Source organism: Gadus chalcogrammus, chromosome 3 (assembly GCF_026213295.1).
Source record: "Gadus chalcogrammus isolate NIFS_2021 chromosome 3, NIFS_Gcha_1.0, whole genome shotgun sequence".
In the NCBI taxonomy this organism is placed as follows: Eukaryota; Metazoa; Chordata; class Actinopteri; order Gadiformes; family Gadidae; genus Gadus; species Gadus chalcogrammus.
The window spans coordinates 284,161-308,170 of record NC_079414.1 but is presented as its reverse complement, the minus strand read 5'-3'; the positions used below and the strand labels follow the sequence as shown (position 1 = coordinate 308,170).

Sequence of the window (24,010 nt, the reverse complement as noted above, 5' to 3'; positions counted from 1 at the left end):
TAACAATGCCTCGTTTTAGATGTTAAGACCCTTATTATACTACCAAAGTGTCGGGCTACTTCTAGCCTTGTAAGTGGATCAAAATATTGATTTAGTTTTTACCATGAGCCATGCCCCTATCGTTCCAAGTTTATAGCGTTTTGGTAGAACAGCCAACTTAAGAATGCGTCTATATGCGCTTTCTTGCTTCCAAACATTCATTCCAACTTGTTATCAAACTAGACATATCCCAGATCCATTTTACACCGGATTTCTCCTTTAAGGGTGGTGCGGATGTGTGGAGCTCTGTCTGGGCGATGTGCGTGTGTGGAGCTCTGTCTGGTCGGTGTGTGGAAAGTTTAGCTTTTTGGACACTTGCAGTATAATTCCATGCATGTGTATGGATGGTGAAGCTCCCCCTGAGGAGCAATTTCATTATTTATTTTACCCGCCATCTACATTTGGGGACTCTGCTATTTATTAATTTTTCTAATTGTTGTAATTTAATAAATTAATACGTTTTCAAAAACTAAACAGAACCAAAATTAGAGCTCTCATACAGAGTCACCCCAATCCTACAGACAAACAAAAACAACAAAACAGCAGCGATTTATTTAAGGACATCTTTAGCATAAGGCTACTGCTAGATAAGTGTGTGTATTTCTGAGTGTGTGTGTCTTTCTGCGTCTGTCTTTCTGCGTCTACCTCTGTGTGTGTGTCTTTCTGCGTCTGTGTGTGTGTCTTTCTGCGTCTGTGACTGTGTCTTTTCCTGTATCCGCGTCTTTCTGCTGCATCACTGTCTTCGTGTGTCCGTGTCTGTGTTAGAGTTGTCGCAACACTGGAAATATACCTTGAAAAATACCGATATTAGATATCATTTCGATACCTCGGGGAAAACTTCAGCTTTTAAAAAAATAAAGAAAAATTACCTTCCCAATTTAACTGCCAGAAATATTTCTGTCAATATTGAATTTGTTTTAATGAATATTGAGTTCGCATCATTAGGTAGTAACTAAAGTTATGTTTCCGTTGCACATTCACAATTGAGGTGTAACAGCCAATGCATGCTAGCAGACTTTATTCTCAGATTCCCTGTGTTTTAATTTGAGAAGTCACTCATAAGTTGAGCAGAAGAATGATGAAGTTGTTTTTCTCTCGGGTATTTGAACCTGCTATTTTTTCAGAAGAAATCTCATTCCCTCACGGTGCTGTGCAGCCAGCGAGCTATGTGTATAAAGTGTATAACGTTTATTTTTCTGAATACATTTGTGTTTCTGAATATAACTTTTACAGTTTATGTGAACGTTATTATTTTTACATTGTCGTACTGTGTAGATGGACGGTGGATAATTGCCATGGGTATATGATGATATTTAGATGACAAGGAGCAGCAATAAACCCATCAGCATCGAAAACCACAGTGTTTATTTCCTGGAGGGAGTGATACCCAAAGTAAATAGACACCACTCCACAACTGCAAGAGCCATCATGTAATCTTGGTGTCAAAAGAAAGATTGTTTTGCAAGTGAAATATTCAATGTGGAAACTACTTGGTTAGAGAGGATAAGGCTAGAAGAGAGCATAAGTCGAAGATTACATTAACACCTGAAATAATTATCAGTTGGTCATTATCAGTTGGTAGCCCTATAGTAAACAGGTTGATATCTTGAGAATCCGTTGTGCAATTTTGACACGTGACCCTATATTGAAAGTTCAGGGCAAATATAATTGAGTGACACCAAGCCAAACACTTGCAAATACACATATGGCAAACGGAAAGCGATGAAGGACATGTGTTCTGATTGAAGGCAATTTACCTGTTACCACAAAAACCTTCTTACTAATTGATTGTAAACACCATGTTTAGTAATAAAACTGGGCCCAGACACTGGATTATCTGCTGATAGTGGTTTTATGCGATCAAACTCAACTTTGAGGGCAAAAACAGCAAAGGTAAGACATTATTTTTTTTACAACAATTTTTGGTTGTAAAAATAAAAAGGGAAGTTTGTACTATATTAGTTATTTGCATGTTTTAGTCAAAGAGTGATATGTTTTGGACTGTTGGAATCAGTGGAGGAACAGATTTCACCTAATGTATAGTGTGTGAAGGTCAAATTTTGTGGAAAATATCACTATTGCTTTGCATGTGGACAGTTATGAAACAAAACCTTTTTCTTGCATATGGGTATACATTTGTCTTGATTTTCCTTGGTAATTTGCCTCAAATCCAAAGAATTTCTAAAAAGCACTCCCGACGTTTTCGTTCTCTACCAAAAAAGGTCGTGGAGGCGCTGCTCTAGACATGTTAGCTGTGTTGGTTAACTTTTAGCTAACACCTTAACACAGTTTTGAGACCAGTGCCAAATTACTGCGAGAGACCACAAGTTATGCCTCGTTTCCACCGAGTGGAGCGGCCTCGGTCGGGGCAACTCGGCTTATACGCTAAATCGGGCTGGCGTTTCCACCGCCGACAGTACCCTTATGGTAGGGAAGGGTTTAAGCCTAATGGCGATAGCCGCGGCAGCCACGTAAGCGTTGTGACATCATAGCAGCACGACACAAAGTAGCTTGCTAATAAATTCAATGAAAAAGAACAACGCAACACAATAAATCTCCACCTCGTGGTTCGTCCAAGGCAAACCTTTGGGCAACATTTTCTTCAATTAACAAAGATTTCCACATTTCGTAGAGAAACCTAGCAGGTACTGTGTTTGTTTTTTTTATCCCTCTGTCTCATGGAAGGGATGATTCTGTCGACCAATCAACAGACGGCAGTTTGTAGCTCCACCTTTTCGGCTACCTTTCAGACGGCTTGGTACCCCAAAAGTTGAGTACTGAAAATAGGAGCAGCTCAGCGCGCTTATTTTGGGACCCTGCCCAATTTTAGCAATGTAAACGCCAATATAAGCGGACTGAGCGGCACCGAACTGTGCCGCTCCGCCTGGTGGTAACGAGACATTAGCAAGGAGCCGAGGCTGTGTGGGCACTGATGTGTGTGTTAACTCGCTGTCCGAGAGAATAGAGAGAGCGCAGCTGGTATTTGTGTGTTGATACTGCAGGGACTGATTATTGAACCCGTCTATCGATATTTATCAAAAAATATATATTTTTGAAAATACTAGTTTGAGTGTCTTTCTGCGTCTTTGTCTTTCTGTGTCTGGGTCTGTGTGTGTGTGTGTGTCTTTCAGCCTGTGTGTGTGCGTGTGTACCTTGTGTGTCCAAGGGAGTCCTTCCAGACAGGCAGCATGGCTACAGGTTTGATGGCACACTCCAGGATGGCCAGAGCCAGAGCAAACTCTCTGGCTTTGCTGCACATCTGCACGGCCTTTATCCAGTTGATCCTGCATAAGCGGGCAGATTTAGAGCATGGCTGACTTCCCTCTTTACCAAGATACAATTAATCTGAGCTCCTACAAAATGGGCCGAACAAGGTTCAATCTAATTTTATTTAATTCCAGATGCATAATTGTGAGTAGGTGGCATCCGCTTGGCCAAACCATGTCAGCGTTTCCTTGTGGAATCAGCCCCGGCGAATGGAGAGTCCCCCCCCCCTGCGGGCCCACCTGTGAGATGCCCAGTTGGGGTGCATGAAAGGGGCGGGCACGTTGTTCTCCAGCTGGACGATGGTGAGGCGCAGCGTGGAGATGGTCAGCACCTTCGAGCCGTGGATGGAGCCGTTCCACTTGAAATCCCCCGCTGGAGTCATGCAGAACTTATGGGACAGGTGACGCCGCTTGTCATGGTCCTGGGAGAAACCAACGGTGGAGGGTCCGGTTAGCCTGGGCTCTGGGAGGAAACGATGACGTTTTGTAGATGGTGACCTCCTCTCCATTTCAATAGCTTCTAATATTCAAAGCAAACTCATTCTCACATGCAAATAGTGAAAAACACCAACGTTGGCACTATGTTCTACATTCATTCACATTTGTTGTTTAAATGATGATTAAAACTATGGATTGTGAACAAATTGATTTTGGTTCTTCGAAGTGATTGATCCATGATGAAGGTGGAAGACAGGAGGAGGGTCTTGCCTCCCGGTGCTGGTGCTTGTTCAGGGCCAGCGTATTGGTGCTGTACTGGTTGTGGTAGACCCGGTACTTCCCCTCCTGGCCCAGCTTGAAGAAGTTCCCAAGGGCGCCCTTTAGCCCGTCCTTGGAGCTGCGTGTGCCGACTCGGGTCACGTCTCCCTGCGCGTTTACCACCAGCACCTACGGATGCAACCAGCCACGGGGTGAACCAATATGAGGCCTTGTTGAGAGCTTAAACACTAGCTCTAGGTTAGCTAATAAACTAGACATATGCATCCCTTAATATTAGCAAAAACAATGCGGACAGACACATCGCTTTGTGTTGGCTATAAAATTACGGACTTAAAAAAATGTAGGTTAGCTGATGCAGACCTGCACAACAGACCATCCGTCTTTACGTTGGCTTAATATCTACAGACTTAAACAATTTAGGTTCACTGATAAACTACAGACCCGCAGTCGTTATTTAGGTTAGCTAATTAACGACAGACCTATCTTTGGGTCAGCTACAGACTACAGACATACAGGTCATTAGGTCAGCTAATAAACTATAGACATTTAGATCATTAGGTTAGCTTATAAACTACAGACCTATGTCATTAGATTAGCTAATAAACGACAGACCTTACGTCTTCAGTAAGGATAATTAAATACAGACATACACAGCCTTTCAGGTTATATAAACTACTAACGTACACAGCCGTGACTATCTATTGAGTTTAGCCAATAGTTATTTTTAGGTTAGCTACGGAGTAGACTCCGCAGCGGCTGTGGCGCTCACCTCCTTCCCCTCCCTGAAACCGTGCTGGACGGCGGCGGCTACCTGCTGGCTTTTCAGCTGGCTCAGTTTGCTCTCTGGGTTCCTGAGCCTGGTTACCATGCGAGTGGCCCCAGACCGCTTGGCCCCGGAACCGGGCCCCTCTCCATTAGCCTGGTCCTTGTTGTCCCCTGGTGGCAAACCAAACACAAACATCAGAAAATGGCCACGGATAAGTGAACACACACACACACACACACACACACACACACACACACACACACACACACACACACACACACACACACACACACACACACACACACACACACACACACACACACACACACACACACACACACACACACACGTCTTGCTCCCCAGAGAGGCTGCGATCCACTTGGAACCCACCCGAGTCCTCCATGCTGGCCAGCGACGACTGGGAGGATTTGTCGGCCAGGTCGGGGGTTTCTGGCCTGGAGCTGGGGACCCCGGTACTGGGCCCGCTGTCCTCGCTGGGCTGGGCGGACTGGCTCAGACCGGGCATGCCCTCTTGGCTGGGCAGGGGGCCCGAGTCAGTGGTGTCTGATACAATCCATTAATAAAAAAGGCCAAAAATTAGGGTTTCCCCATTACACGTACCTGCCTCCCTTATCTAAAGCAGAATGAAAAGCACACCGTCTCACTATGATCATGCGAGACAGTGTGCATGTTTATACGGAAATAGTATGATCAATCATTTCATGAAAATCTAACTACCAAGTAGATCAAGGATAAAAGGCAGATTGTAGCACTAAATTAACATGGATTCGGACAACAGCAGATCAAGCGTTGGGCTTGGCAACACAGCTCAGTGGCTGGACAGGACATTGGTTGCACCGTGGCTCCCTCAAGTGGAATGCAGCATGCATTGCACAAACCACACATTGGTTTCTTTGAAGCAGAGGGCAAGCTGGACTGCTTTTCAAACAAATTAAAAGGATTCAAGCAAATAGAGGGACCCTGCCAAGTCAAAGAAATTCGAAAAACAAGAATAGAACCGATATGGCAAATGGTCAAGTTGTAGACATGCTCATAATGACATCCCCCCGCGTGTAAGGCTCTACGCATAGCAGCAGGCTGGAGGCTCAACAGGCTAACAGCGTCCCATCTGCTGCTGAAGAGGACAGAAAGAAGGCAGGAAGCGTGAAGCACCACAGGACAACGAGTCGCGAAGGCACATTGGATGTCAAATGCCCCTTTCACACCGCCGCAAAATCGGGGCCGGTTCCGGGCCAGTTCGGAGCTAGGGCCAGGGCTTTGGTTTCACACCGCCAAAGAACCGGCTCCGGCCCCTAAAAACCGGTTCAACTCTGGCCCCACTTTAGAGCTGGGCTAGAACTAGAACCGCTTTTACGCCGGGGGCGGAGTTATCCGTACCTTCATAAACAGGAAGACCAACGAAGACCGGCATTTTTTAAAACACCGAAGTAAACAATGGACGTGAATCCGTGTATGGTTCTTTTTTGTTTTTTCTGATTTTGTTTTAAATCGGAATATTCAAAGAACGAACCATACACGGATTGAATCGAAGACGAAATTGTTGTTGTGTTTGAAACTGGCGCGAGGGTTCTTCTGCGCGCCTAACCTGACGCTTGATCATTGTGTGGTGGTTCAACGCGTCAACGCGCCAACGCAGCTAGATGAGTCCGTGTCCATGCAAGTGAACGGAGCGTTCCCTCTTCGTCATAACTATCAAACCAAACATCCTTCACATTCACCGAGCGAACATTATGAAAGTAAAATGCACATTTCTCGCTAAAAATGTTTCCATAAACGCATTTAATGGCGTAACTATGTTACTATTTCCACCCAGAATAAAGAAAGATGTCGGCCGTATGCTTCTGTCCAAGCTCACTAGCGGAGACGTTTGTAGTGACGTCATGACGTTGCTCACGCCGGCTCTATGGCTGGCTCTGGCCGGTGTGAAACCAACCGGTTCTTAACTGGGGTAAGGCTGGAACCAGTTTGGAACTGGCCCTAGCACCAGCCCGGAACTGGCTCTCGGTTCTTTTTGGTGTGAAAGCGGCAATAGTAGCCAGTTCACTTTGCCTTACAGAACCTAGCCATACGCTAGCACCTAGGCGCACGCTACTAAACGATCACAATGCTGACCAGACACAAGAAGCAGATGGATCAGATGGACCAAAGGATAAAGTCAATGAATTAAATGAGTGACGCAAACAATGGACGACAGGATGAGATGCAAGGGTGGGCAGGGTTTCAGTCCACATCTTTTGTGCTCATGCAAAACGTTTGGCAGACCCTTAGTCCCAGCATGATGATTTCATTGAGACCTATTTTACTGCAAAGCCTCATAGGTGTACGGACAGATGGGTTAGCTGCATTCTCCCCTTGTGCCAACATAAACGGACATGGGTCACAAAGCAAAGGCTTTTCTGTGAAGTGTCCGAAATACCTTGGCCTTTGTCAGTGACCTGCATAGTGGAAGCTCCCTCTCCCCGACACTCTCCAGTGGAGGCAGGGGCCTTAGGTGGCCCCAAGGCCAGGCATGAGCTCTCAGCACTGGGAACAGCTGGTACTGGATCGCCTGTGGAGGGCTTGGGTTCCTCTGTGATGCTACTGCTGCTGGGGAAGCTGCTGCCTTCCTGACCCGTACCTGTGGCTACCGGTAGACAGCAAGGACAATCAGGTCGTTGAACGTCAAAAGTCAACCAATGGGCACAAGATAAACAAGCCCCTTAGCTCAGTGCTTTGTTCTTCTGCCTTTGCCGTTATCCACTCAGTATGTGGAGAAAACTGCTCATTGTTTAGTTCAATTGCCCCTTTTATTCAATTATGAAATAAACATACAAAGAATAGAGCTTTAACTATGAGGCCCACAGTTGCACTCCGAGGTATACAAGTTTTCAGTGGATTATCAATAGAATCATCATGCTAACTGCTTCAAGTCTACCAAAGATAAAAACATTAGAAAAGGAAAGGATAAAGGAAAGGAGGATGTTCTGGGTCATATTTAATATTTTATTTAAGATGAATATGATAATAATAAAAATATTCAGTAGATAGCCACTGTCTGTGTACGTTGAGTTGGAGTAGGAGCTGATTGCTGGTGCATAATGTGACGCGTCTAATTTTGAAAGAAAAAACGTTTATCATTAAAATGATTATGGTTGAATTATTTTAGAATGAATAATGTAACTTATCAACAAACCGTTACCTGTAGCTGTGATTTCCTCATCCTCAGCCTCCTTCTCCTCTTTGGCCTCCTGCTTAAGTTGACTTTTAACCTCTTCCTCCTGTGACCCGTCCCCCTTGGCCTGTTCCTCCTCCTCCTCGATGTTCACGTCCTCCTTCTTTTGTGCCAAACGCACCTTCTGGACCTCCAAGGTCGCTCGCCGCTTCACCTCCTCCAGCTCTTCCTCCTGCTTCGCTCGTAGACGATCCACTATTTCCTCTGTTGAGGGGCGGGACAGGAAACAGAATCAGAGACGATAGGCATTTTTACACTGCCAAGCCGGTTCGGCGCTGCTTGGCATGCCTGTTAATTTCACAGTCTTGCCTGTGTGAATCCGAGGGGGTAAAACCCACGTTCGTCACTGGCTTTCCTGGTTCACTGGATAAGGCGGGAGGGAGTCTAGACCCCTCGTATTTTGCATACTCCTGAATGTTTAAATTTTTTTATGAATGAAGACACCCAAGATACAAGGTTGTTTATTGTCATGTACACAATGGAAACAGTTTGCACTGGGCAATGAAATTCTTAATTTGCAAGTTCCCTTCACACAAAATATGCTTAAAATAAAGTAGATAAATAAAAAAATCTGTACAAAGAGCAGAATTTAGTTAAACAAAAACAGTAAAATATAAGGTGCCGTTTAGCATGGGCAATGTTCGCATACAGCAGAAGGCCCTGAAAGACATTGAAATATAGAAGTTTGAATATATACATTGGATATTGAATATTATTAGTAGATAAGTACATAGTGCAAATGAAGCTCGAAGTTGAAAATAAATTGAATATATTGCAAATACTGAGTGTCATCAGGGTTTGAGAGAGTCATTCAGCAGCCTGATGGCCTGTGGATAAAAACTGTTTTTAAGTCTGGTTGTTCTGGCTTTCATGCTCCTGTAGCGTCTGCCAGATGGTAGCAGTGTGAACAGTGTGTGCTGGGGGTGTGTAGTGTCCTTGGTGATGTTGTGTGCCCTCTTTGTATCCCGGGTGTTTTAAATGTCTTGAAGTGATGGGAAGGCTGCTCCACAGATGTATTGTGCAGTTTTAATCACACGTTGAAGAGCCTTCCTTTCCTGTACCATGGAGTTGCTCAGGAGGCTCTCCACTCTACATCTGTAGAAGTTGCTGAGGAGTTTAGATGACAGTCCAAATTTCCTCAGCTTTCTTAAGAAGTACAGCCGCTGCTGAGACTTCTTGGCAATGTGCTGTGTGTTTTGAAACCAGGAGAGGTCCTCGCTGATGTAGGTGCCGAGGAATTTAAAGGTTTTCACCTCCTCTACCCGAGTCTCGCCGATGTGTAATGGACTGTGCTGGTCTCTCCTTTTCCTTGGGTCGATAATCGACTCCTAAGTCTTCTCTGTGTTTAAGGAGAGATTATTTGTGTGGCACCAGTCACCAGCTGAGCCACCTCCTCCCTGTAGTCTGTCTCCACCCCACCAGTGATCCGTCCGGTGAAGAGGGTGTACAGCAGTGGACTCAGCACACAGCCCTGGGGGGTCCCTGTGCTCACCGTCCTTGTGCCTGATGTCCGGGTACCAACTCTGACTGTCTGGGGTCTGTCTGTGAGGAAATCCAGCATCTAGCTGCAGAGGGAAGGTGTCAGTCCGAGGATGAGGAGCTTCTCAGCCAGTCTGGTTGGGAGGACCGTGTTGAATGCAGAGCTGTAGTCGATAAACAGCATTCGCACATACGTGTCCTTGTTCTCCAGATGTGTGAGAGCTGTGTGGATGGCGGTGTTTACTGCGTCGTCAGTGGACCGGTTCCGACGGTACGCAAACTGTGGGGGGGTCCAGGGTGTCCGGGATGGACTTTTTAATGTGGGACATGATTATCCTCTCAAAACACTTCATCAAGTGCGATGGGACGGTAGTCATTCAGGCAGGTTATGGTGTTTTTCTTAGGGAGGTGCACAATGGTGGTGGTCTTGAAGCAGGTGGGCACAGAAGATTGTGAGAGGGACAGATTGTAAATAACTGTTGGCACCTCAGCCAGCTCCGCTGAATAGACCCTCAGTGCACGGCCCGGGATGTTGTCAGGGCCTGCTGCTTTCCGGGGGTTCGTTCTCCTCAGCGCCCTGCACACCTCAGCTGATGTCACCGTGAGTGAAGAGCTCTGTGCTGCCTCTGTTGGTAGAACCCCTCTGTTGGTGTGAGGTCGTCGAAGCAAGGGCAGAACTCATTCAGCTCATCTGGCAGTGTGCTTTGGCTGGTTGTGACCCCCCCCTGCTCCGCTGCTGGTAGTCTGTGATGTGTTGCAGGCCCTGCCACATGCGCCGTGGATCCGCGGTGGTGTAGTATCACTCCAGCTACACTCTATACCGTCTCTCGGCTTCTCTGATGGATCTACGTAGGTCATATCTGGCCTTTTTGTAGCCTTCAGCGTCACCAGAGGCAAATGCAATGGGGCGGGCACGCAGCATAAGGAGCGGGGACGCAGCATAGAAGTTCTATGCTGCGTTCTTGCATGCGTTTTAAAAACGCATGCAAGAATGAGTTCAAGTCTGAGTGGGGGCTACAAACACGATTAACTATTAACGTTCCTCTGCGTTTTTCCTGTAGATCGTTTCATCTTTCAACGTCTTTGTTGAAAGATGTTATGAAAACTTTCAAAAACTTCACTTGTGTAAAGCAATGTGTCTTGCTTTCCAGATGCACTTTGTAAATTGCTTGTGGGGATTTTGCCTCGTTGAGGATCCATTGATGCACCCTTGAAAAATCTCGGAATTTTCAAAAATAAAGGACTCGAAAAGGGCACGAATTTCCAAGCGTTCTCAACATTGGAACAGTGCTTATCGGCGTTCTATGACATAGCGTCCTTAAATGGGCAGCCGTTGAGCATGCTTCCTTCACTTTGGGAAACAGCCAATGATTGAACTAGCTCCTAGACCATGGTTTCACAACGGGGGCCCTGGGGGGCATTCACACAACCTAGGGGGGGCGCTCGGAACACGTTTCTTTTTTTGTGTAAAAATAGGCTACCTGAAATAAATAGCCATTTTTCATTTATTGGTTTCCAACCCCTCTACCATCTCAGCTACTTTTTACTGTCTATGCTCAGTGGTCATACAGCGCGGTTCGGTCCTGCACACGCCCGTTAGATCAGCTGTCATCATAATCTCTATAGCTGATAAACATAACGCAAGTTTGCGGGTTAAATGTACAAATAACCAACACAATCAAACATGGCCGATAGCAAGAAAACCGTAAAACTTAGCCCAGGCTTTTATTTGTTTCAATCACTGAACTTTCGAACAAAACTCTTGCTCAGCAAAAATGGGAAACACTAACATTTATTATTTAAACCAGCATGAATATTCCTACCATACGTAGGCCTATACACATTACCAGGCTATCGAATAACGCCCACACACACACACACACACGGTGGCGGAGTGGTTATCGGGAGAGTTCCCGGTGGGCCGTTGACATTTCGGGGATGTCGAGCCGATTACTGCGGGATAACAATATTGCGTTTATAAAAGTTCCTTGCAGCAACTTCCAGCAGCCTAAGCATTGCGCCCGCAACCTCTCACTCACTCAAGAGGGGGCGGTGTCAGCAGACTATTATTTAGACCAATTATTAGCAAATTTCAATCTGACAATTTTACCGGAGAGTTAGAAAGGGCGTATCGCACTTCTGCCTTCTCACACTGCGAGACAGGTTTGTGGCTTTGAGTGTCGCGATTTCGGTTTCGATACGCGTATCGTTAGAGCCCTAATCTATCTATCTATCTATCTATCTATCTATCTATCTATCTATCTATCTGAGCAGTGGGCGGCAGGGGGTTTTTAAAGTGAGGGAGGAAGGACTGCGTGCTCGGTTGCCATTGGCCTGCTTGCACTTTTAGTGGCATAGGTATGCGAGACTCAAGTCGTTTCAGGTTGTTTTGGGGAACTACAAAATAGCAGGGAGGGATAATTATGGGAATTGATACAAATACACCAATGGCAGCATTGTACTTTGAAAGCTGGTGGGCAGCATGTCTTGGACTACAAGGGCTGGAGGAAAAGATGCAAAGCCAATTAGGGCGCACTCACAATAGGCCATCTGTACCGTGGCCAAGTCCGTTTCACACCTGTACCGTGCTCAAGTACGATGGCTGCCCCCCCGCTGTGCGCTTTCCTGTGCTCACACTAGGCAATCCCAACTGGGCCCAAGTACGGTTGCCTCTTGTAGATACGTCATCACGTCGTAACACGTCACCACCAAGCGTACACTCCCCAAGGTAAATTGCCTGCTTGAGCTAGAAACCCGATTTACCCTCCCGGACACTGCACACATTGGTGGTTTATTGGGTTTTATTCTGTTGTAAATGCAACGGCTCCGCGATTACAGGGAGGGGGGGGATCCGATAGTGGTGTTGCTGCGCTGTCTCCACAGAGGCAACGCAGCGATATGATCATGAGCAGTTAACTTCTAACTTGCTAGAGTGAAATAAGCGAGCAGATGATCATGTGAGAAGGTCATATTACACAAAGACGTTGAAAGATGGTGCGATCTACGAGAGAGTCGCAGAGGAACTGTCCTTACGAGGCTTTTGTCGGGATAAAAAACAAGTGGTCAGCAAAATAAAGAATATGTTGGCGATTTGCACTTGTAAATAGTTAGTCGGGTTTGTAGCCTACACTCGGACGTGAACTTATTCTTGCATGCGGGTGTCTTCATTCCTAAAAAAATTAGTGCTGTCAAGTGATTCAAATATTTAATCGAGATGAATCGCATTAATGTCATAGTTAACTCGCGATTAATCACACGTTTTTTCCTATTCTAAATATCCCTGGATTTAATGCTAGCCTTTTAGTGAGATCAGAGTGTTGAGAAGGACAGTAAGAAGAGAGACCCGCAGTGAATTCAACCCTGTCCACTTGACATCGGGTAGGTGCACGACAGTGGTAGGCCTACCGTAAAACTTCAATAGCCCAGGCTTTTATTAGTTTCAATTCGGTCAGGACGTAACAGCTAATGACAACATCGAACCCTCGTGCAGGCTCGAACAGAGGGACACAGGAACACAGAAACACAGTCACACACACTTTGAAGGAGTTATTAACCCGCTCCGTATCCTTGCTTGCCCCAAAGGTTTGTGCGGCATGCTTGTTGTTTTGTTGTCGTTTTTCTAACGTCACGCGATAAAAAAAAATTAACGCCGTTAAAATTGGTTTGCGTTAACAGCGTTAACACGTTAAACTGACAGTACTAAAAAGAATAATAATATTTGCAAGAGTGCAAATTATTCTAAAGAGGTCTAGACTCCTTGCACAGCCCTGCCTTGTGTGCTCAGTGTGCTCAGGCCACGGAATTGAAGTGGACTTGAGTACGGTTGGCATGCTCACACAAGCCAAACGATCTAGACTTGAGCACGGTACAGTTGTGAAACGGACTTGGGCACGGTACCGATTAGGGATGCACCGTATATTCGTCCACCGAAAATGTTCGGCCGAAAATGGCCCAAAACATAATTTTCGGTATCGGTCAACTGTTTCAGTATATTCTGTTTCGGTTTCGGCCAAGAATTTTCATTTCGGTGGATCCCTAGTACAGATGGCCTAGAGTAGGGATCGACCGATTATCGGCCGGGCCGATTATTGGCACCGATATTTTGACGGATATCGACAGCCTTTTTTTTTTTTGATCCGACGGCCGATAAGAGATCAATTTAAAACTGGGTTATTTTGGCTCTGATGCAGCCGCGCCTCCGTCTGCTGTCACTACGCTGTCTCCAGCATTGTCCAACCCACAGCACCATCTGAATGGTTACATGCTGTGGTTACACGCAGAGCCACGACGGACAAAAAAAAGCTCAAACAAAGTGTTTTGGCTATTATTTTTACTTAAAAAGTGAAAACTGCAATGGTATAAACACCAAAACTGAAATAGTAAAAATACTATGAATAATCATGTACAAATAAACAAAAATAAGTAAAATTACAATAACAATGTGAAAATAAACAAAAATAACTATTTACATGATTCCCTCCCTCCCTCCCTCCCCCTCCTTTCTTCTCTGGGCGTTTAGGCATCTTTCAAAATGTTCATAAATCCAAACTCACAAAAGTAAATAAAAATAAAACCACACAGGATCACGCAAATCAACCACATGCTTCACACTCACACTCTGGGGAAGAGCCTGCTAGTTTACGCACACCCCTTGCGCATTTGTTTTCTCAACCACACGTTAGATGGTGTTTGAAATGCTGGCTATCGTCAGAAAGGTATTTTCATAGGCTATTAGGTAATCTAAGGCAGTGATTTTGAACTAGTGTGCCGAGAGATCGTCAGGTGTGCCGTGGGAAATTTTCTAATATCACCTAATTAACCATTGTCGGGTGTCTGTGCTGTAATAAAGTGTTGCAGATAATGTACCGTAATTTTCGGACTATAAGCCGCGCCTTTTTTCCCATTTTTCGATTCTGCGGCTTATATAACGGTGGGGTTTATCTATGGATTTTTACAGCTAACAGCTACTCGGATAATTTGTATTCGAAGCTTAAATCAGTATTCGGAGCTTCATTGTTTTTTTTCCACGTACGTGACGCTACAAGAGCGAGGGAGGCAAACTATGAGCGTCAGCGACACCAAGCAGAGAAGCAAGAGAGGTGGAGGAAGAATAGATATCTTGTTTCCCTTTACTTTATAACACAACATTAGCAGGATCTCGGAAGGAAAACTAATACTTGACGAAATGCTAACCTTAGTTGTATGTTTACGTTCGCTGAACAGCACCGCGCCAATCAACTGTGACTGGCTTGCTGCAGAGCGTGAGCGTCTTGGGAATACCCGGTCAATATAATGGTTATAATATGGACACATTAGGCAATCAATATTCTGTATTTGTTATGGATTTATTGTACAAATTCCCTGAAAAGATGCATGTTCCAGGATGAATTGAAAAGATCCCGTAAGGGCTGAGATGGCAGAGGACAGCTGATTTGGAACGGAACAACAGCTGTTCGCTTTCACGGGGAAAAACTATAGAACTTCAACCTACTTAGGCCTACTAATTAACTAATATAACAGATTTTGACCGATACTGTCAAAATCGGTTCCAGGGAGTATATAGGGATTATTAATGTTTTTGATGGTGTTTTTTTCTGGAACGAGTATTCAAATATTCTCTCGGAAAAAGAAGCCTGGCAAAAATGGCAGAAAAAGGGCATTCGGGCCAGCCCTAATGGTAATTAAACATTAAAACAGAGAGAGACAGAGCTGTTGAGGAAGAGCTTTGTGTGCGTCTTTCTGCCATTCCTGCCAGGATATCCATTTTGTGTTCATCGAAACAGACCCAGGTTTCACACTAAGTGAGTATAAATACAATTAGAAACTATATTATTAACTATATGTGTTGGAGCTATGCAGTTCTTAGATTTAATTGTAAAACATTTATTTAGTTGGTTTGCTTAAGATAAAATAATATGACTTTTGTGTTTGCATTATAAATTAGTTAATTTGAGTTTGTTTATGCTTTTCTTTTGAAGTTATTACTAGCCTATATATAGAGGTGGCGGGCATAGGTAAGACAGGCACTGGGAAGGGTCATGGTTTTTTACCAGCTGTACGAGAGAGACAAAGGAGTGAGGCTGCTGGTTCACACTGTTGCACATTTGTTTTGTTTGCTTGGAAGATCGGAAAGTAAACCTGCAGAAATCTAAATTCACGACTGGACAGTTGACTATTTCCCCTGCACTGCGTAAGATTCGTCCCCCCTGGTGCCTCAGTGGCTATTTTGATTACGTAGCTTTGTTTGATTTCTTAATTTTCAAGTTATTGTTTTATTGACAAATCGCCACTACAATATGTATTATATGTACTGTGTTAGAGTGTCATTTTGAGTCATTTTGGTTGGTGGTGTGCCCCAGGATTTTATAAACGTAAAAAGTGTGCCACGGCTCAAAAAAGGTTGAAAATCACTGATCTAAGGCCCGTCCCTGACCCTTGCTGTCTGCTGGTGTAGCTGTCAATCAAAGTATACATGCCCCGTTTTGATAGTGATCGCCTCATTGGCTTGTAAGGCTTGTAAACAAGGAAGTATTGGTCTTACAGACATGTGTGAGGGCTCTATGTCACCGTGAGACCCTGGCGAACACAGTGGGTTCCATGAATCAGACGACAATAGCGGAATTCAAACCCTAAATCGCATAAATCGGTTTTCTATTTTTCGGCTGCTTTGTATAAGATGGCTTGTGCACACAATGTAATTAGACTAAAATAATATTGATATTCGATTACTGTGGACTCTTATGAACATTTCAAGACCCAACATGAAGTATCAACTCATTGCTATGGATATCCACAACGACGATAAAGTAAGAATGGACCAAGGGATGAGGAGGGTGAGAGGTAGAGCTGTGTTGAAAAAAATCGATTTTCCGATTTTTAATCGATTCGCATATTAATGACCGACTATCGATTCATACGTCCAAAGATCGATTTTTTTTAATTCAAATTATTTTCTACATTTCCCTCAGTGAACTTTTACCCCCGCCGCATCACTGAATTCACGCAGGCGCACTCACTAAATTCACGCAGGCGAGCTCGGTCTAAAAATAACTCGAAAACAATCATGGCGTCGGACAGTGATGGTGACGTTAGCCGAACACTTAAGACACCTGAGACACTGAAGGCGCCAATTTGGAGGAATTTCGGGTTCCGGGAAATAGAAGGGACCAACGAGCTGGACAAAAGTAAAGCGGTCTGCAAAAAGTGTGGAATTGAGGTAAAGCACTGTGGTAATACCACCAACTTAAAGAATCATCTGCGGCGGCATCACCCTAACCTGTCCTCCTTGGGGCCGCAGCAGACGAAGCTGGACATGCTGTCACTACCAATCAATTCAGCACGTTCCCAGAAAATAACTGGGGCGATTGCGGGCTTCATTTGTAAAGAAATGCGGCCGTATTCCGTCGTTGAAAACGACGGCTTCAGGCAGTTGATGAAAGTCGCGGAACCTCATTACCAAATGGTGTCTCGCAAGCGAATATCAGAAGATGTGATACCAAACATGTACCAGTCCGTGAGAAAGTCAAGACACACATTCAGTCAGCAGAGAGGGTGGGGGTTACCACTGACACGTGGACATCTGTAGCTACGGAGTCGTACACGAGTGTCACCACACACTTTATTGACGCCGATTGGAATTTGACCTCATATGTGCTACAGACAACCGAAGTGCAAACGGACCACCGCTCAACTAGCCTGGCCGAGATGCTGACAGGTGCGATTGAAGAATGGGGGCTGATGAGCAAAGATCCGGCTATCGTAACAGACAACGCCTTCAACATGGTGCGTGCTGTTGAGATCATGGGGCTAACGCACGTTGGCTGCTTTGCACATATCATCAACCTTGCCTCACAAGCCGGCCTGAAACTCCCAAATGTCGCACGCCTGCTTGCGAGAGTGAGACACATTGCGAAGTTTTTTCATCGCAGCACCACAGCCACCCGCGTCCTCAAAGAAAAACAGAAACTACTTCAACTCAAACAGCACAAACTAACAATTGATGTGATAACCAGATGGAACAGCGCACTTGAAATGCTGGAGAGATCTCCCCCGAGGTTCGCCGTAATGAGAGAGACCTCTGCACTTTGAAGGAGGACGATATCACAGATGCGGAGGATGTGGTTAAAGCTTTAAAACCCATGAAAAGAGCGACGCAGGTGATGTCGGAGGAGAAGACTCCAACGCCGTCAGTAATTGCACCTCTACATTCTCTGCTTATCATGGAGACGAGCCAGCCAGAGGACTCCATGCTTATTAAGGATGAAGGAGGAGATAAAGAAAAACCTGCAAACGAGGTAAGCCTATGCTATGTGAGTGAGAGGAAAGTGACCACTTGTGTGTGCGTGCTGACCACGAGAGAGAGAGAGAGAGAGAGAGAGAGAGAGAGAGAGAGAGAGAGAGAGAGAGAGAGAGAGAGAGAGAGAGAGAGAGAGAGAGAGAGAGAGAGAGAGAGAGAGAGAGAGAGAGAGAGAGAGAGAGAGAGAGAGAGAGAGAGAGAGAGAGAGAGAGAGAGAGAGAGAGAGAGAGAGAGAGAGAGAGAGAGAGAGAGAGAGAGAGAGAGAGAGACTGTATTAAAGGAAACCTAATGTAAAAAAATAATAATAACATTGTCCTGTGATGGCATAGATTGAATTATGTGTGAAATGTACATTTCAGATATGTGAACCAGAAGGATCTGTTGCATATCGCCACCGCTATTGATCCACGCTTCAAAGCCCTTCCATTTCTCAATGAAGAGGAGCGAGAGAGCACCTTTTCCAAGCTCAGGACTGAAGCAGTCAGTTACCTAGAAAAAGCATCTAATGTAAGTAACAAGATGAATTGTAATTGAATAATTTATTTTGTACTAATTGTATACTGCTGTAGGCTACATTCCACCACACTCAGTAATTTGCTATGCATGCCCTCTTTGTATGTTGCCCTGAATAAAGCTGTCTGTAATGCTAAACGTAATATGAAAGAAGCAGAACCCCTGTGAAAAAAATATGAAGCAACTCCTCTCTTACTGACACAGCTCTGTATGTAAATGTCTCTCTACTCTCTCTCACAGAGCGGTGATGCTGATGGAGAGGAGAATGTGGCACCCCAACCCCCTGAACCTGACCCCGTGTCATCCAGTGCCTTGGAGTGTCTCCTCGGGGAGGCCTTCAAAGAGGAGGAGGCAGCACCAAAATCTCCAACAGAGAAGGCAGAAGATACTACTGTACAGAGCAAGGAGACCTGCGGGACTGCATGACAATCCTCTCACCTGGTGGAGAGAGAATGAGGATCAATTTCCCCTTTTGGCTCAGATGGCAAGGCGATATCTCTGTGTCCCTGGCACCAGTGTGGCATCTGAAAGGGTTTTTTCAACCACAGGCGATATTGTCACTGCAAAAAGAAGCTGCCTTACTCCAGTGCATGTAAATCAGCTCCTGTTCCTGCAGAAAAATCTTACTTTGCCCAAGTGATGGCAATTGACAGAAGGGCAGTGTATCCAGTGACTGTTTACAGTTAGTCAGTGTCACTGACAGTTTAATTTACTGTTGAAAATGTTCTGTTAATTTTCTCTTCAAATGTTTTAGGAAAAGAGCACTATTTTGAACATAGCCATCTTTCTGAGTTCTCTACAATATTTTATATATTAGAGTAATATTTTTTTACGTTTGCGGCAGTTTCCACTATTTGGCTTATTTGGACTGTCTCAATTGTCTTTACAATGGCTGTCAATGGGCATGTCCAAATATGTTCTTAAATTTTATAAGTTAAAAATTTATATTTTATATATTCATGGAAAATATTCATGGGATTCCCCTGAACACTTAGGGTGCTGCATATTCTTGAAAACAAATCTTGAGTGTGGTTTTAGAACAGATTTGAACATGCTCATATAGACGCCATTCAGTGCTTTTACAGTTTAAAATGTTCTGTTCTTATGTTCGCACTTTAAAGAAAATTGCTCAACGTTTACATTTTATACTTCCAGTTTCAGTACTTCTTACTCAAAATAAAAATGCTTTTGGTAGCAACCGCTTTTGGGTGAATCTTAATTATTTTCAAGCATAATACTAATGCACTGGTTAGTGTCCCAGTAGGAATCCACTGTTGCAGATATAGTCACCTCAATGATGTCCTCCATTTATTGTCCTGAATTATCTTTCTTGAAGGTAGATTGACCCTTAACCTTTTCATCAGTCTTCCAGCAATCAGTAATTACCAATACTTGTAAGATTTGCTGTTTAATATTGATATAATACTAGTTCTAATATGTTGCTTCTCTACACAGTCATGAAGTGAAGGAAACGGTTCAAATAAATTTTTCATTTTTAATAACATTAACCCCCGGATCGAATCGAAATCGGATCGAAAATCAGATCAAAATCGGATGGAATCGGATGGAATCTGAGAAAATCGGAAAAAATCGATTCTTGAAATTTGAATCAAAACCCAGCTCTAGTGAGAGGAGTGTATTTTGACCTAAGACACTAGGATATATTTGATCTATATTCGCAAAACATATTTATTCCACCGAATGGTTTACATTGGGTGACATTCCTGAGATTCTGACATGACTATATCACTCAACTGAATGATGCCGAAAATTGACCCAGCATGTTGGGGGGAAGGGGTGGTGTAACTAATACTTGCCCGCCGGCGGGATTTGACGATTAGGTGGTTAAAGGCATTTAAATGAAGTTAAGTGTTGGAGTTTGCATTCTTCAACATTTTAACGCCAATATTTTTCCTTTTTCTGTAAATTAATATCGGCTCCAAATATCGGTTATCGGCCCCCTTGACTGCAAATAAGCGTCATCGGCCCTGAAAAAAACATATTGGTCTATCTCTAGCCTAGAGTGAGTGTGCCCTTAGTCAAATCAGGCCTACTCTTGATTTGTACAACTGAATAAAAAAAATCTGGGCCTAGCATTGGGCCTCAATGACTGAAGCTATTGGTTGTAATTTGGCTATGTTTATTTTCAACCACAATTGTTAAGAAAAATAAAGACACAAGACCAAAGGTGATGCCATTTAAAATGCATCATGCTCTGAATCATGGTCAGAGTAACAATTAAAAGAACAAGAACAATATTTCACAACTATTTGCATGGGCTGTAAGCCTAACATTGTTTGAGGCAAATGTGGATGTTAATGGATGTTTTAGAATGTTGGTCATGGTTTTAAGCCAATTAAGATTGCAGGACTTCATTTAGATCAAATCAATCCTCCTCGTGGAGCTCCACAACTTGGCCGCGGGCAACCCGGCCCCAGACTTTGGTGCTACGGCCCTGGATATCATCATGAGCAAATTTAACTGGAGAGAAAGTGAAATCCACCAGCTGCTGATTATGTAGGAGAAGGTGATGCAGTCGCATTAAACAAAGACGTTGAAAGACGGTGTGATCTACGAGAGAGACGCAAAAGGAACTATCCTTACAAGGTTCTTGTGGTGGTCAGCAAAATAAAGAATATGGCGTATTTAGGGGTCCAAGCCAACAGGTTGGATCCCTATTGTTTTTGTAGTGTTTTTTAGGGGTCCAAGCCAACAGGTTGGATCCCTATTGTTTTTGTAGTGTTTATTAGGGGTCCAAGCCAACAGGTTGGATCCCTATTGTTTTTGTAAGGATTTTTATACTTCCCGCGGTGAAAGTGATACTACAGCCCAAACCGTAAATGGTGCACACGCGCCAATTGCATGACTAGATCCAGGTACGGCACCGCTACTCAGATAACCAAATCCAGACACGCCGGTCCCTAGGTGGCGCTATACCAAGGAATACGCGTTTGGGGCTATAACTCCCACACCGAACCTCCCACAGTCCAAAAACTTGTACACACAGATGCACTGGAGTCTGCTGCATCTTTTGGCCTAGCCACGCCCATTTGCGTCTATGAAAATTTTTCGCTAAATCGCGAAAACAGCAAAACAGTTTTTTCCCTACTCCTCCCACATTTCTTGACCAATCAACACCAAACTTTGCAGACGACATCTTCAGACGCAAACGCAAAGAAATCCTGGGACGGTTTTTTGATCCGATTTTTCGACGACGAAACGGTAGCGTTTTGAATATTGGTATATTAGCTAAATTAGACATGGAAAATCAAAAATCCAAAAAAATCCAAAAGTAGACATCGGATCGAGTCCAAATTGTACAGACATGTCGGTGCTAACCTTAATGTCGTTCGATAAAAATTTCGGACAATTTCGCCATTAGGGGGCGCAATAAACGAGGAAATTGTATATCTTCTACAAAATTTCGCCATCAGGGGCCGCCATAAACGAGGGAATTGTTCATCTCCTAACTGGCCAAAGGAATGTTCTGAAAACGCGTTTGGGGATATAACTCCAGCACCGAACCTCTCACAGTCAAAACCTTTATATTCACAGGTTCACGGTAGCGTTTTGAACACATGCTTCGCGTTGTGCCGGCGAAATGCACATTTCTTGGACCCCTGCATAACTGCTTGCAGTTCTAGTTATTATACTTCCGTGGTTAGAAGTGGTACTACAGCCCAAACCGTAAATGGTGCACACAAGCCAATTACATCACTAGATCCAGGTACGTGTAGACTACGCAGACGAAAAAATCCAGACCTGCCGGTCACTAGGTGGCGCTATACCTCGGAAAACGTGTTTGGGGCTATAACTCCCACACCGAACCTCCCACAGTCCAAAACGTTATACCCACAGATGCACTGGAGTCTGCTGCATCTTTTGGCCTAGGCCACGCCCATTTGCGTCCATGAATATTTTTCGCAAAATCCCGAAAACCGCAAAACTGTATTTTCGCTACTCCTCCCACATTTCTTGACCAATTGACACAAAATTTTGCACACAGCATCTTCAAACGCACACGCAAAGACATCATAGAGTTTTTTGATCCGACCTTCGACGACGAAACGGTAGCGTTTTGAATATTGGTTTATTAGCTAAATTAGATGTGGAAAATCCAAAATCCCCAAAAATCCAAAATTACACATCGGATCGAATCCAAGTTTTACACACATGTCGGGGATACCCTCATTGGCGTTCACTAAAAAATGCGGAAATTTTCGCCATAAGGGGCCGCGATAAACGAGGAAATTGTATATCTTCTACAAAATTTCGTCATTAGGGGCCGCCATAAACGAGGCAATTGTTCATCTCCTAACGGGCCAAAGGAATGTTCTGAAAACGCGTTTGGGGATATGTCTCCCACACCGAACCTCCCACAGTCAAAACCTTCGTATCCACAGGTTCACGGTAGCGTTTTGAACACATGCTTCGCGTTGTGCCGGGGAAATGCACATTTCTTGGACCCCTGCATAACTGCTTGCAGTTCTAGTTAATATTATTAGGGGTCCAAGCCAACAGGTTGGATCCCTATTGTTTTTGTAAGGATTATTATTCCTATTATTAGGGGTCCAAGCCAACAGGTTGGATCCCTATTGTTTTTGTAAGGATTTTTAGGGGTCCAAGCCAACAGGTTGGATCCCTATTGTTTTTGTAAGGATTTTTTTTATTAGGGGTCCAAGCCAACAGGTTGGATCCCTATTGTTTTTGTAGTGTTTATTATTATTCCCAGCTAGAAGTGGTACCACAGCCCAAACCGTAAATGGTGCAAACACGCCAATTGCATGACTAGATCCAGGTACGTGAGGTGACGGCAGACGACCAAATCCAGACATGCCGGACACGTCGGTCACTAGGTGGCGCTATACCAAGGAATACGCGTTTGGGGCTATAACTCCCACACCGAACCTCCCAGAGTCCAAAAACTTGTACACACAGATGCACTGGAGTCTGCTGCATCTTTTGGCCTAGGCCACGCCCATTTGCGTCTATGAATATTTTTCGCTAAATCGCGAAAACCGCAAAACTGTATTTTCGCTACTCCTCCCACATTTCTTGACCAATTGACACACAACTTTGCACACGGCATCTTCAGACGCACACGCAAAGAAATCATACACTTTTTTGATCCGACCTTCGACGACGAAACGGTAGCGTTTAGAATATTTGTTTATTAGCTAAATTAGACGTGAAAAATTAAAAATCCAAAGAAATCCAGAATTATACATCGGATCGAGTCCAAATTTTGGACATGTCGGTGCTAACCTTAATGACGTTCGATAAAAATATCGCCATTAGGGGGCGCAATAAACAAGGAAATTGTATATCTTCTACAAAATTTCGCCGCGAAAACGCTACACTAACTTCTCGCTACTCCTACCACAGTCAAATCCTTTGTATCCACAGGTTCAGGGTAGCATTTTGAACACATGCTTCGCGTTGTGCCGGCGAAATGCACATTTCTTGTCGCGTTGTGCCGGCGAAATGCACACTTCTTGGACCCCTGCATAACTGCTTGCAGTTCTAGTTATACTTCCTTCCCTAAAAGTGGGCCCACACCCCAAACCGTAAATGGTGCGGACACGCCAATTGCATGACTAGATCCAGGTCTGTGATGTGTACGCAGACGACAAAATCCGGACACGTCGGTCACTAGGTGGCGCTATACCAAGGAATACGCGTTTGGGGCTATAACTCCCACA

The 24,010-nt window shown here is 44.4% G+C and overlaps 1 protein-coding gene across 5 annotated transcripts in view; it reads right to left on the bottom strand.

Annotated features, from left to right (window-relative positions):
* The window catches only part of LOC130377423 (nucleosome-remodeling factor subunit BPTF-like), a 179,500-nt gene that overhangs the window by 145,844 nt on the left and 9,646 nt on the right, over positions 1-24,010 (bottom strand). For 3 of the 5 annotated variants that reach the window (XM_056584552.1, XM_056584561.1, XM_056584572.1), the window contains exons 5-11: positions 7,988-8,224; positions 7,226-7,432; positions 5,179-5,352; positions 4,792-4,958; positions 4,014-4,190; positions 3,546-3,727; positions 3,192-3,323 (exon numbers count right to left, since the gene is read on the bottom strand). In XM_056584552.1, coding sequence (XP_056440527.1) covers positions 3,192-3,323; positions 3,546-3,727; positions 4,014-4,190; positions 4,792-4,958; positions 5,179-5,352; positions 7,226-7,432; positions 7,988-8,224 — 1,276 coding nt within the window. The remainder of the gene's footprint in view (positions 1-3,191; positions 3,324-3,545; positions 3,728-4,013; positions 4,191-4,791; positions 4,959-5,178; positions 5,353-7,225; positions 7,433-7,987; positions 8,225-24,010) is intronic. The other 2 variants (XM_056584579.1, XM_056584582.1) reach the window with 2 other exon arrangements.